Source organism: Caretta caretta, chromosome 1, assembly GCF_965140235.1.
Source record: "Caretta caretta isolate rCarCar2 chromosome 1, rCarCar1.hap1, whole genome shotgun sequence".
Lineage (NCBI taxonomy): Eukaryota > Metazoa > Chordata > Testudines > Cheloniidae > Caretta > Caretta caretta.
In genome coordinates this window covers 330206258-330220449 of record NC_134206.1, presented here as the reverse complement: position 1 = coordinate 330220449, position 14192 = coordinate 330206258, and the positions used below count along the sequence as shown (strand labels likewise).

Below are 14192 nucleotides of genomic sequence, written 5' to 3'. Positions count from 1 at the left end.
TTGCAACACTACTTTTGCTTGTATCCCTTATTTTGTAGAACAAAACTTTATAAAACAGATTAATATAATTTGAAACTTGTGTTCTTTTTGCAGTATCTAAGTGTTTGACCTTGGTCATTGAAATTCACCCAGTTAATAATGTAAGAGTCCTAAAGGCTGTGGATACCTGTATCAGAGTACAGGTAAATGGTTCAACTAATCTGACTGTAACTTTTCATTTATTACTTTAAAGTGAAAAAGCAGGGGAATTTAAAAGTACCTGTTTCATGTTACCCATGCAAAAATATTGCATTATGTAACTGAGATACATTATGCTTTCCTAATACTTAGTACACTATAAGTAGACTATGCCTTTGGTTTGAACTGTCTGTTTTATCTATATTGAATCTTTCTAAGATTGTATTCATAGCAAATGATGATGATTTTCATCTGTAGTAACACTGCTGTTGTTTATGGAGGATTGTCAGTGTGGCAGTCTGTATACAAAAGTTATTCCACTGTCAAATAAATCTCTTAAAAATTATAAACAGCTTAGATTAGCTTTAGCAACAAAGTCTCTTGACCATCATTTTTACATAATTTCCTTTTACAGTTTCTCTATCCAGTTGCAAACAGAAATCCTTTTCCAGAAAGCCATCTCTTACTAATTTCAGAAGATAAATGTAAGTATTTGAGTTAATATTTTGAATATATACTGCTTTTCTGGTTAAACATGGACATCCTATTATTTTGAAACACTGTAAACTAGAACAATATTGCCAATTTGACTTCAATATCCATTTTTATTTACTTATTTGTCCCTTCCATAAAAGCCAATATAGAAATAAGAAAGGTCTCGGCCAGTAGTAATATTACAGATGCTATTCCAACAAAGGTGTACTTTAATAAGATTTTTTTCCCCAATATTGGAGGAATGGCCAGTCTTTACTGTGTTCTTATTTTATTTTTGATTAGCTAATGCATTGCCCATAAGCAACCATATCTTGTAGCCCTTACTCAGGGAAAATCTCAATTATTTTGATGGAAGTTTTGCCTGAGTAAGGACTGTAAGATTTAGCCTATTATTCAGATTAACTATTATGCGAGGAGTTAATTTTTCTTGATACTAATATGGCAGCTCACAACTTTTCAGTGCTAGGTGGTTAAATTGTTTTGCTAACCATATTAACATATTTTAAAAAATTGAATTTCAACATTTCTAATTTTAAAGATATTGAACAATTTCACATTCATGTTGTCACAGAAGATCACCACAAAGTGGTAAGAAATCAACTTTCTTTTGAAGCTTTTATTGGAAAAACTAGAGGAAGACTATTCTTGTAACCAGTTTTCTATTGTGATTTTTCTGACCTTTCTAAGTCATTGTTTTGGTAATGCTTTAAAGTGTTGCTACAACTGTGAAAGCTATGTTAATAAATGTACAGATAGTATAATAGGTTATTCAACCAGATACTGTGTAACTTATAGGAAAGTTAGTCCTCTCATTGCCTTCTCCTTAAGTCTATGAACTTGACCTAATCAAAGGGTATGTTTAGAGCTTCACAGCTTCCCCAAAGCCTAAATATCTTGCCTGATAAGAAAGGGCTTTCCCTCACCCTTGTATTCAAAGACTCTGACATGGAGGAGAGTTTAGAAAGATGATCTGTATGAAGAATGCATGAAGTAGCAACAAAACCAAATGATGCATCTAAAATTCAGTTTGAAAGTGGTGATGTGAACGCTTTGAATTATTCATTCCCCTGTATTTATAACATATGATATGAATCCTTATTATAATTGCTAGTAGCAACATTAATCAGTGGTGCCATTATTAGAAGACTATACAAATCCACTAGTGTGTGTCTTATTTAAAATGAAATGCAATAATCAGAGACAATCTAATGCAGTTCTTGTATTTAAGAAAGGGAAAAACAGTGATCCAGGTAACTGTAGGCCTGTTAGTTTGACATCTGTAGTATGCAAGTTCTTGGAAAAAAATTTGAAGGAGAAAGTAGTTAAGGATATTGAAGTCAATGGTAAATGGGACAAAATACAACATGGTATTACAAAAAGTAGATCGTGCCAAACCAACCTGATCTCCTTCTTTGAGAAAGTAACAGATTTTTTTAGACAAAGGAAACGCAGTGGATCTAATTTACCTAGATTTCAGTAAGGCGTTTGGTACCGTGCCACATGAGGAATTATTAGTTAAATTTGGAAAAGATGGGGCTCAGTATGAACATTGAAAGGTGGATAAGGAATTTGGTTAAAGGGGAGACTACAACGGGTCCTACTGAAAGGTGAACTGTCAGGCTGGAGGGAGGTTACCAGTGGAGTTCCTCAAGGATCAATTTTGGGACCAATCTTATTTAATCTTTTTATTACTGACCTCGGCACAAAAAGTGGGAGTGTACTAATAAAGTTTGCGGATGATACAAAGCTGGGAGGTATTGCCAATTTAGAGAAGAACAGGGATATCATACAGGAGGATCTGGATGACCTTGTAAATTGGAGTAATAGAAATAGGATGAAATTTAATAGTGAGTAGTGTAAGGTTATGCATTTAGGGATTAATAACAAGAATTTTAGTTATAAGCTGGGGACGCATCAATTAGAAACAATAGAGGAGGAGAAGGACCTTGGAATATTGGTTGATCATAGGATGACTATGAGCCTCCAATGTGATATGGCTGTGAAAAAAAGCTAATGTGGTCTTGGGATGCATCAGGAGAGGTATTTCCAGTAGGGATAAGGAGGTTTTAGTACCATTATACAAGGCACTGGTGAGACCTCATCTGGAATACTGTGTGCAGTTCTGGTCTCCCATGTTTAAGAAGGATGAATCAAACTGGAACGGGTACAGAGAAGGGCCACTAGGATGATCCGAGGAATGGAAAACTTGTCTTATGAAAGGAGACTCAAGGAGCTTGGCTTGTTTAGCCTAACTAAAAGAAGGTTGAGGGGAGATATGATTGCTCTCTATAAATATATCAGAGGGATAAATACTGGAGAGGGAGAGGAATTATTTAAACTCAGTACCAATGTGGACACAAGAACAAATGGATATAAACTGGCCACCAGGAAGTTTAGACTTGAAATTAGACGAAGGTTTCTAACCATCAGAGGAGTGAAGTTTTGGAATAGCCTTTCAAGGGAAGCAGTGGGGGGCAAAAGATCTATCTGGCTTTAAGATTAAACTCGATAAGTTTATGGAGGAGATGGTGTGATGGAATAACATGATTTTGGTAATTAAATATTCATGATAAATAGGCCTAATGGCCTGTGATGGGATGTTAGATGGGGTGGACCTGAGTTACCCAGAAAAGAATTTTCTGTAGTATCTGGCTGATGAGTCTTGCCCATATGCTCAGGGTTTAGCTGATCGCCATATTTGGGGTCGGGAAGGAATTTTCCTCCAGGGCAGAATGGAAGAGGCCCTGGGGGTTTTTCACCTTCCTCTGTAGCATGGGGCACGGATCACTTGCTGGAGGATTCTCTGCTCCTTGAAGTCTTTAAACCACGATTTGAGGACTTCAATAGCTCAGATAGGTGAGAGGTTTTTCGGAGGAGTGGGTGGGTGAAATTCTGTGGCCTGCGTTGTGCAGGAGGTCAGACTAGATGATTGAATTGGTCCCTTCTGACCTTAGTGTCTATGAATCTATGCTGTATCATGAAAACCATGATTCATTTAATTGTGGCAAATAAATTTTTCCCCTCCAAACCTACAAGTCCTTATTCTCAGTTACTGTAAGGCCTTTCACACTACTCTGGCGGTGAAAAGGTGTTTTTAGGTGGGTGCAATTTAAAAAACAAACCTGTAAGAGTAGGGAAAAGAGCTTTAGAGTAACTGAAAATCAGGCCCTTAGTCTATGCCAGTTTCTGTCAAATAAACTGTTTAACTGTTACTTGAAATGACGTCCTGCTGCATCTGCCAAGGGTAAACTTAGATGGTCCTAATCATTTCCCACTATTTTAGCCTCTTCCCTCCTCATTCATCATGTGTTTGGAAAGAGGGGACAAGACTCTCTTTGGAACTAGCAACTTTCCTCCTTCACTGGCTAATAAAGATTGTTGCAGTCAGTTCAAAAGCATCTCGCATCCCATTTCTCTCCCCTTCCCTGGGACTAAGCTTGCCATCTATTCTCCCTCCCCACCTTCAAGGGACTTGGGTGGGTAAGTTGTTCTTTGTGATTTCCCTTCTTCTCCCAACTCTGTGCCAATCTAGAAAATATTAGCTGGAACTTCCTTGGGAGCTAGCAAATATTTCTCCTGAACTGAACATACTGCCTCTGCAAAGTGCCAGACCCTCTGGTTTACAGAGACTCCTGTGAAATGAGCAAATAGGACATTAAGCTACTTGGAAATATTAAAACTATCAGGCTGTTCTGTGTGCTGCTGTTTATCTTTTGAAAGCCTGAGTTGTTCATCATCATCATTACAGAAGAGTATTTGACCTATAGTGTTCAGCTCATTTTTTAAATCCTTCCCTTCAGGTGATTCAAAACTCAGGCCAGCTCCCAAGAGACAGAGTTGCAGATGATCTCATTTGGGCACAATGGGATATGACAGAACAAAGACTCTTCTACATTGTTCCAAAGGTGGGAAAAAATTGAATCTCTGTGTGTTTTCATTTCTTTTTCATTTTTCTAATATGAAAGTTTGAGTTTAAAAGCCAGTAATAATGGTGTGAGTTGGATTATTTTGGGTAGTAAGAAGAGTAGGGTAATGAAAACTAGAGGCCTAAATTCAACTTTCCATGCTATTGTTTACATATGAGTATTTGCAGTGAGATATGATGTCAGTGCTTCCCAGGGAAACAGAGAGATTTTTTTTTTTAAAGGTAGTGCTGATGTGTGTGATAATCTAAACCTATTATAGCTAGCACATGTGCCCTAGGAATATGGGCTTGCCAAATTATGAGAGAATATCGATTGCAAGCCAGGGCATATAGATGTAAGAAAGCATAGACCATATGCACCAACTGAGGACATGGTTCTTTGCTAGAAAGTTTCAAACTGTTTCTCATTCTGACTAATGGGAATAGCCAAACTTAGGCTAAGTTATGCATGAACAAAAATGGACTTTCAGTGCTAGTTTGTTTCGTCTTTTTGATGCACTGAAATTAGGTGGAGTATTTCAGAAAGGATGGGAAGTGTAATATATAATGAAGAGCTCATCTCTATTCTACTTTTTGTGAGAGGCCCTTTGGAGTTTTGCAAAATAAGATACTGTTCTCAATAGCTTTAGTCTCTGTGGAGCAGAAGGTTATGTAACCTTCTAGTGGCTTTCTGCGTCTGACAAAGGAGTGTGACTGGGGATTGCACAAGACTGTAACCAATTCTAGACAGAAGATAGACAACTGATCTGGGACAAGAAGGAAGCATGTGTGCTGGGGAGTGCTATTTGAGGGTTTAGTGTATGGTTTTTGCCTTTTCTCATTCACTTGTTGCCCTATGCATGTTAGCAAACAGGGCTGAATGATGGACTTTCCAACCATCTCTCAGTCTGCGTGATGTGGCTCGATTATTATAATAAAAGTCTCTCTCTTAATTTTAGGAATCAAGGAATATCTTAAAATGTGTCCAGTTTTATCCTGATGAAAACTTTAATTTAATAGTAAGTCATAGATATAAACTTGTTGTCATATAGCTAGTCTGAGGAGGGATTTAGCTATATATTTCAAGGGATGATAATTATGTTTATTCCCAAGTATTTGTATTTGATATTTTTATTAGCATGAATTATTATATAAAACCACAAACCTTGGAAACGTTCTTCAAAATGTAATGACCAGATTCTAATCTAAATCTATTCGAGTCACTCCACTGATTTTGGATTAACATATAATCGTAGGACTGGAAGGGACCTTCAGAGGTCATCTAGTCCAGTCCCCTGCATTCCTCGCAGGACCAAGTACTATTTAAACCATCTAGAATAGCTGTGCAATCCCACTGCAGTTCATGGAATTACTCTAATTTTAGACCAGTGGAATTAAGCAGCACTTGCCAATCAAATTACCAGTAAATGGAGAAATGAAGGCCTGCTCCTGCTCCCATTGACTTCGATGGAAACAGGATTGAGTCTATATGTCACTGAGTGTTGAGGGCACCCTGTAGGTATCTGGGTTGGAGTCTTTGTGACAAAGCCTGAAATTCATGTTGGTGCTTGGGGCCTGCGTGGGTGCCCAGACGCGTGGGTGCCCTGACACGTGGAAGTGGATGCATCCCAGCTAAAGGTTTGGGTAAGTGAGTCTCTAGGGGATCATATGTGAGGCTTCTGTGTGGGAGTGAATTTTGCCCACAGTGCACTGTAAATTAAAAGGCAGACTGAGGGCTGATGAGCCTGGAGCATGACTCCCTGCCCTGCTTTACTTCAAATCCATGTAGCGTTGCTGCCTTGGAGCTCAGCTGTTTTGATGTTCTTCTGATATAAAGACAGTATGGCATCCCCACGACACACATTTTAAGTTGTTTTTAAAATATAAAACTTGCCTTAGTTAGGCGTACAAAGACATTAAACGTTTACACTGGCTTGACACAAGCATCCCATTCCATAATTGTATAAAACCCCTACTGGGAGGGGGAACTATTTTCTGAGTTCTTGAATGACTTAAAAGGATCGAGTGGTGGTTGATGAATCCACGTTTTCCTTTGTGAAATTGGTGAGTTGGATGAAGAGTGAATGAGCCCGATTGATCCTTTACCTGCAAAACCAACCTTAAATACTGAATAATGTAGGTGTGTTCTGATTTTTGGGTTAACAGCTTGAAGCACCCCTGGACATCTCTTTAAGAGACACAGGATTAAAGTAAGTGGATCACAGTATTTTTTTTGTCAACGTGTGTGTCTAAAATTTGGTTTATTAGTACATTAACTTCATTTGGCATTGCATGCATCTTTGCACTGTATGACTTGAATTCATGTACCTGTTGTTGTAACCTGATTTATGTGAAGGTAAAGGGGAGGAAGCAGTGTCACATATGATCTTCAGACCCTCCTGAGAGCTTTCCCCTCCTTCATCTCCTTCCGTGGTATGGTGAAGCCAGACAAGAAGTTTAACACGGTCACAGGTCCCTTCCCGTTGGGAGCGGTTTGGCTGGAGAACCAAATATAGACTAAACCACCCTTCCTGGGGGATACAATGTCCCCATCCAAATAAAACCAACTTTCCTTAGTTTCCTTTTGAGGTCACATCCTCTCTACAGCTGGCCTGTGGCAGTGTTCCCAAAACTTCCATTCCATTTCTGGGATTCCTTTTCCAGCTACTGGGCTCAGCTCCAGACTGGTAATTGGGCAGACCAACAGCTCCTCTTTTGTTTCCATCTCTTCCTGTTATGAGGGAAGATAGCTATTTATATACCCTTTCTCTTTCCTAGCATGCCTTGCAGTGGTAGCTTACAGTTCCAAACTGTCCCCCCCAGCTAGCACTCCCAGCATGCTTCAGTACTAAGTAGAAAGCTGGAGCTTGGCAGTGCTGGCCATGGAGCCTACCTTACAGGACCAGTACAGTTATGATATAGTACTGAAGAAAACCAACTTCACAATTGCTAAAACTCATCTGAATCTTTGTGGAAAGGTCGAGAAATATGTCTGGAGGAGGATCATTTTAAAAAAAAATGATTTAGTGCATAATTTACTATTGATAGATTGTAGCTAATAATTAACACTGATGCCATATTAAATTTTTCCAAGATCTGTGAAAACTACAGCTAACATTAGAATCTGAAAAAGAACCAAAATGCAGAACTGGTAACACCAATGAAATTAGCCCAGTTCTGCTGCCCCCTTCCCTTATTTTGTGACTATTCCCATTGCAATCAGTGTGACTACTCACAGAGTAAGGTGCCACTTGGCATGTGGTAGATTTGGGCTCCAAACCTTTTGACCTTTCAGATATGGTGAGTGAATAAATTGAGACCCTCCAGCACAATTTTCCTTCACTTTGGTTCAGCTTGTGTGGGATTAAGCAGTATGGTGCAGTGAAGAAATAATTTACAGGCATATGGGATATCCCCTTTTTAAATATGGTTATGAAGCAATTGCTGCATTTAGATTGCAATCCCAACCCTAAGAGTAAACTAACAGAAACAGACTGATCAGTTGTTGTTTAATTAAACTTTCTTATGGAATGTTTAATAATAATCTAATTCTTATATTTCCCTTGTGACCTTTCATGGGTTCAGTGTACTCTTTAAAAATCATTGTGGATGAAGAAATGCATTTAATGGTCTCTATTTACTTCTAGATTTGTGAATTTTGGATACGATTACTCTCAAGACCAAGAGATGGAACCTAGATCTCTGAATCTGCAAGTTTTTACCAGTAAAACAGGTAATTAATAATGAAAAACTGTCTTGTGATGATCATATGTTACAGATTACTACACTGACGTGTAGTAGTGTAACTAATTACTAAGAAGTTTTAGGAGCCCATTGTTATATGTTTATGGCTTAACTTTTCCTGATGTATAGTACTCATAGCAGATCTTGCAGGAAATTGTAGCTGTAGTGATTTTTAATCTAATGACCATGGAAGGTCTGGAGTAACTAACCTATCTTGAGCCAGGCACATAGTGCCTGATCCAAAGCTTATCAAAGTCAGTGGGAATCTTTCTGTTTGCTTCACTGATCTTTTGGATCAGACTTCTAATGCAGACTTCTTCAGATCTGTCAGCAGTGTTATTCAGTCCTCAGAGTCTGTTGAGCCGAGCCTACCAATTACGCTGATCTGTGGAGTGCACAGATGAGGACTGGGGTGAAGCCCGCATTCTTATGCTCACTACTGCCTTCAGTCATTATGTCTTCAAGGGTAAAAAAACCAAGTGCAGGAATACCTTGTGAGACACTTACATTTCTTTAGATTTATAAAATCCTCTAGATGCCCATCGTATTCTCTGGGCACTCATCCTATACATTTAAAAAGATTGGGCATAAGTATCCATGAAGTCCCTCAAAGTCTTAGCTTTCCCCATCAACCCCCAAAGCCTAGGAAAAGTGGTGGGTTTGTCAGTGTGCCTGGCTCTAGCAGACTCCAAGTCAAGCTTCCTGCTATTCATTCGGAGGTGGTGGCCGCTCAAGAATCTCTGCCGATCTCACCTCCTGCTGTAGGACGCAGAGAGACACATTCTCTCTGAAGTAACTGAGTCCCAGACCATCTAGGTTTATACAGTAGCACCAACACCTCAGACTGCTCCCAGAAACTTACTGGCAGCTAGAGCAGATCCCCGGGCAGAGATGTAATGCACATCCAAGGTGAAACTTCTCTTAATAAGCAGACGGCAACATTCTGCACGACCTTCAGTTTCCAAGCGGTCTCAAGGTGTAGCCCCATGTAAGTACATTATCGCAAGCGAATATTAAGCTGACAAAGGCCTGGATAATTGTTGCAAAATCTGCATCAGAGAGAATGGTCTCACCTTCTCTACCAGACGTGCATAGAAAAATGCTCTTGACTGCAGATGCTACCTGCGCATCCCCAGGAGCAGCCCAGGATCTAACAACACAACTGGAGTGGACACCTGTGCTACAACAGCAGCCTGGCCTACACTATCGAGTTAGGCTGATGTAAGACAGCTAATTACGTCAGTGTGCACACTGCAGCCTTGCTCTCGCCTCCGTAAGTGCCCTACTACACCAACATCATAACTCCACCTCCGCGAGAGGTGTAGGGCTTGTGTCAGTGTGGTTCAGGCAACGCAGCGTCCCTGTAGACACTGTTGCTTACAGCTGTTGGCTGGCATTCTTGTCCTGCAGAGCTGTGAAATTGACAAGAACGCTGGCTCCCAAGCTGGGCTGCTGTCTGGTCTCTGCTCCAAGCCACGGTGCTACCCAGGCTCCCAGCTCTGGCTGCTGCCTGGGCTCCTCATTTCCTGCAGGGAGCCCTGCTCCCTCCAGGGTTCTGGCTCCCCACTACGATCTGGGCTGCCCCCCAGGCTCTTGGCTCCCCGCTAGGAGCACCACAGCCGACCAGACTCCAGGCGCATCTCCCTACTGGGAGCCGGCTGCCCCCTCCCAGGCTCCCGCTCCCCACCGGGAATGGGGCAGCTGCACTGGGCGTCTTGGCTTCCTGCTGGGAACAGGGCAGCTGACTGGACTCCAGGCACAGAGCTCCCCACTGGGGGCAGCTGTGCCCCCAGTGGGGAGCCAAGAGCCTGGGCGCGAGGGCAGTTGGGCTGCCGGTGGGGTGCTCCGCATCTGAGGTCCGGTTGGCTGCTGTGCTCCCCGCGGAAATCCAAGAAGCCCAATGCAGCTGCCCTGTTCCTAGCGGGGAGCAGGGAGCCAAGATGCGGGGAGGGGAGACGGTCTACTGGCGGGGAGCTGCACACAGAGTTGAGAGTCCTGGCTCTGTCATCCCCCGTTTAAGTCGGTGGAAGCGCTCTTGCTGAGGATGGGCACCATCGACAGAAGAAAGGCTGAGCGGACATGAACCACTGTGGTGATTACTGCGGTGGCTGTAAGTCGACCTAACATAGGTTGACGTAAGTTTATAGTGTAGACATGCCCCACGTGCATAAACTGAGCACTGCAAGATCCTATTGCTGTAACCTCATTTTTTTTTATCACCTCACCTCCTCTCTGCTGTTTGTGTCTCACTCATCTAAAATTTACTTTGTGAACTCTTTGGGGAAGGGAATGTGTCTTCTGTGAAGAGCTTAGCATACTTCAGAGGCTACAAACCATTAATAGTAGGGCTCTTATTCGTTCTGTTTTAAACTGTTTCCAGTAAAGAACTGGCACAATTTCAAATGGAATATTCTAGGCAATTTCCAATTTAATAAAAAACTGTTAGTGACCATAGCCTGTCTCAACAGTGAATGAATCCGCTTTTCCTCTCTCAAACTTCCGTAGCAGAAGAAAAGTAGCCCTGTTACTCATAGCCAGCACTAACAAGATAGAATGTCACTAGACCCCAAAAAACTCCGCTCACAAATTAGCGGAGATCAAACAAGTCTGAGAATTAACTTTTTGTTTTCCGAACAGCGTTAATGGTTATTTAACCATTGGTATGGTCGCAGGAACTTTGAGTGATTAGAGGTTGTTGTTTTTTTTTTAACTTGGAGATTTTTATTTTCAATTTAGCTTATTGATCTTTCAGAAACATAGACAATAAGGTGGAATAAAAGACCCATCTCCTCCTCTGCTTCACTGTTTGTTAGTTAGCATATCGATGACTCTCCTTTGGCTGTGTTGTGCATTGAGTCTGTAAACAGGATAGATGCAAGCCATTTATGTCCAGTGACACATTGTGTTTGAATTAGGAGATGTTCTGATGCTGCAGGAGATATCTTAATGCAACATTATGGTTGAGATTCTACATGAACAAAAGTCAAGAAATTAAAGTTAGTTTCCTAGGAAATGTAACTTTATGCATATATGGAATTGCATGACTCCTTCAATGGTAATTTCATTGTCCTAATGTATAGTTACCAAGTCACAGAGTTTATAGTAGCTATTTCCTGACTCTTGTATGTCCTAAAATCTTATCATGGAGTTGCATGAGCAGAACTATATTTTTAAACTCTTCCTTTTTGTTTCTGGCTTTCCTTCTTCCCTGCCCCCCTCCACATTTTCTCATCTTCTCCCTCTTTGTTTTTGAAGAAGAAAGAGGAGAGTTTATCAAATATCTGAATGTACAACCTGCTGATCACACTTCAAAAGCAATTGGACCAAACTCTCCAACGTAATGACTGCACTTCCACTGACTTCAGTGGAGCTGGGTTCATTTATGCCATTACTTTCTGCAGAGAATTTGGCCCAGTGGTTTGCGTGAGACTTACTGCTTGTGAACAGTGCTGGAGAGTAAACTCTCTTGTTCTGTGGATAAACAGAAAAACGACAGTACCCTTTGCAACTTGACCACTAGCAACACAGTCTTTTCCACACCGTCCACCAACGTGTGTCAGTCGTGCAGGAACCACCAGCTGAGGCAAGAAAATAGTTCACTTTATGTGTCACTTTATATTCTGTCTTTGACCTCTTGACTGAGATTGCTAACGTGGTGTCAGATGTGGTGGCTCTTGTGAAATGTGTACCTGTCTACTTGCAACTGGACTGAGACCAATATCCCTTTATCTAAGTCACTGAAAAGCCATTGGATGGCAACTCCTTTTGTTCACTACCAACCTCTGAGAGATGAAAGCACGTGTATCCCGTTAGCAGTCTACTGAGCCATCCAGTTCTCTGGTCACATTTTGCATACAAATGCACCAATGCATTAATCTGAATACAAGATCATTAGTTTGCACGTTCAATTCAAATTGTGCAGTTTATAGGGCAGTGTACTCCACAGCACACTTTGTCCTTCCCAGCGTGTGAAAATGAAAGTGGAAGGGAAGACCGTGGCAAGAAAATAGCACTGAAAGAGGCCCAGAAAAGCCACAACCTTCCTGCTGTGGTCTTATGCCGCTGCTTTAAAAATTCTGCATGTTCCATAAGGCCCCAAATGATCAGGGACACCCCATCTATTTATGTTTCAGTAACTCAAATATCCAAGCAAAATTCTATCAAACTTACCAAAACTATTCAGCACGCTGGAAACAAACATGAATTTCAGCCAGAGGAAATTCTCTCTCTTCCCCTCTCCTGAAAGTTAAATGCCTCAGCCAAATATGTAGCATTATATAGTATTATACTATATATAATATAGTACAGCTTCGTGCTCAGAAGTTCTAGGCACTTTTAATAAAGTGAAATCTCTTGAGGTTGAATTACAGCATTGCCTCTTGGCAGCTTTTAATAGATAATCTCCAGAAATTGGGGCTTCCTGTAGGTACCGTGGTCTGGTCAGTGGTTCAGACGGTGCTAGAATGTTTTCTACAGCAAAGAGCTGAATAATGCAGTTTCTCTGAATTCGAAGGATTTGCTGAGCCTTCGGAACCCAAAATTGCTTTACAGTGTATTTTCTCCTGCATTTCCCTATCTTATTATTCATACTCAACCTTTTTGCCTTCTTCCTCTTTAGCTAAATGTTATGTAAGCTATTACCTTGATGTATGCATATTTCTATAGTCCTGAAAGTTGTTTAAGAAAAAGCATCTTTGTTATCTTTAGTCTAAAACAGTCTTAGTTTTTAGGATTGGGTTCTGCAGCCTGTATCCATCTTTTGAGAAATATAAAGTGAATCAGCGAAGGCCGACATGTCTTATTCAATGAACAAGTATGATAACAAAACCAACCTTCATTTTAATCTCTTTATTTTTATTTTTTTAGGAAGTTTTTGTCTGTGTTGTAGTCAGGCTCCTGATATTCCTATGGAGGTCACATACTCCGTTTCCTTTTTACATAAAGGTACAGTTAATCTGTTTTATTCAATTGTTCTTTCTTACTTTATTTTAGTGTGTCATTTTGTACCAGAATACCTTACAAAATAAACAGGGCTCTGCTGGGAACTGCAGCAGTGAAAGCAGCAGCCTGGTGGGCCGCCGCTCCCAAAAGCCAGCACCCCATGCCCACAGCTCCTCTGGTGTGGCTGTACCGCTCCCCGTCCCGCACCCAGCCTCGCCCGCTGGGGCAGGCACCAGGCTCATCAGTAGCTGTCCCTGGTCACGCAGTGCAGTGGGCAGAGCTGGGGGCAGTACACCCATCCTGGAGGAGCTGCATCCACAGATGATAAATGTTGTACCTGCCCAGGGCCCTAGAGCCCTGTGACAATAAGGCACTGTGTGTGGGAGATGGAACTGGTAGCTCCTAGCTTGAGTGTCTACGGGTGCAGGTCAGCCCTGATTTTCACAGGCACAGGTGCAGCTCTCATTGACTTCATTGAAAACCATCTGTATAAATTAAGCTAGAAAGAAGGATAAGAGGTGACTTGATCACAGCCTATAGGCAGCTACATAATGAACAAAAATTTGATCATGGACTTTAGTCACAGGTATAACAAAATCCAATGGGTGGAAGATGAAGCTACGCAAATTCAGACTGGAAATAAGGTGCAAATTTTTTTACAGTGAAGGTAATTAACCAGTGGAACAATTTACCAAGAGTTGTGCGGATTTTCCTTCACTGGCAATTAAATCTAGATTGGTTGTTTTGCTAAAAAGATATGCTCTAGTTCAAACAAGAATTACTTCAGGGGAGTCCTGTGGTCTGTGTTATACAGAAGGTCAGCCTAGATGATCACAATGGCTCCTTCTGGCTTTATAATCTCTGGAAAATTAATCCATTAGTTCTAAGCGCTTCTTGGTAAGAATAGAGACTAGTGTTTCAGTCCAGGCAG

General features: G+C 41.1%; 1 protein-coding gene across 7 annotated transcripts in view; it reads left to right on the top strand.

Moving 5' to 3' along the window:
• The window catches only part of GSAP (gamma-secretase activating protein), a 62679-nt gene that overhangs the window by 15130 nt on the left and 33357 nt on the right, over positions 1-14192 (top strand). For 5 of the 7 annotated variants that reach the window (XM_048836429.2, XM_048836432.2, XM_048836434.2 and 2 more), the window contains exons 6-13: positions 94-182; positions 593-662; positions 1211-1260; positions 4473-4577; positions 5536-5595; positions 6743-6786; positions 8224-8309; positions 13187-13264. In XM_048836429.2, coding sequence (XP_048692386.1) covers positions 94-182; positions 593-662; positions 1211-1260; positions 4473-4577; positions 5536-5595; positions 6743-6786; positions 8224-8309; positions 13187-13264 — 582 coding nt within the window. Of the gene's footprint in view, positions 1-93; positions 183-592; positions 663-1210; positions 1261-4472; positions 4578-5535; positions 5596-6742; positions 6787-8223; positions 8310-13186; positions 13265-14192 lie in introns of those variants that run through there. The other 2 variants (XM_048836431.2, XM_048836436.2) reach the window with 2 other exon arrangements.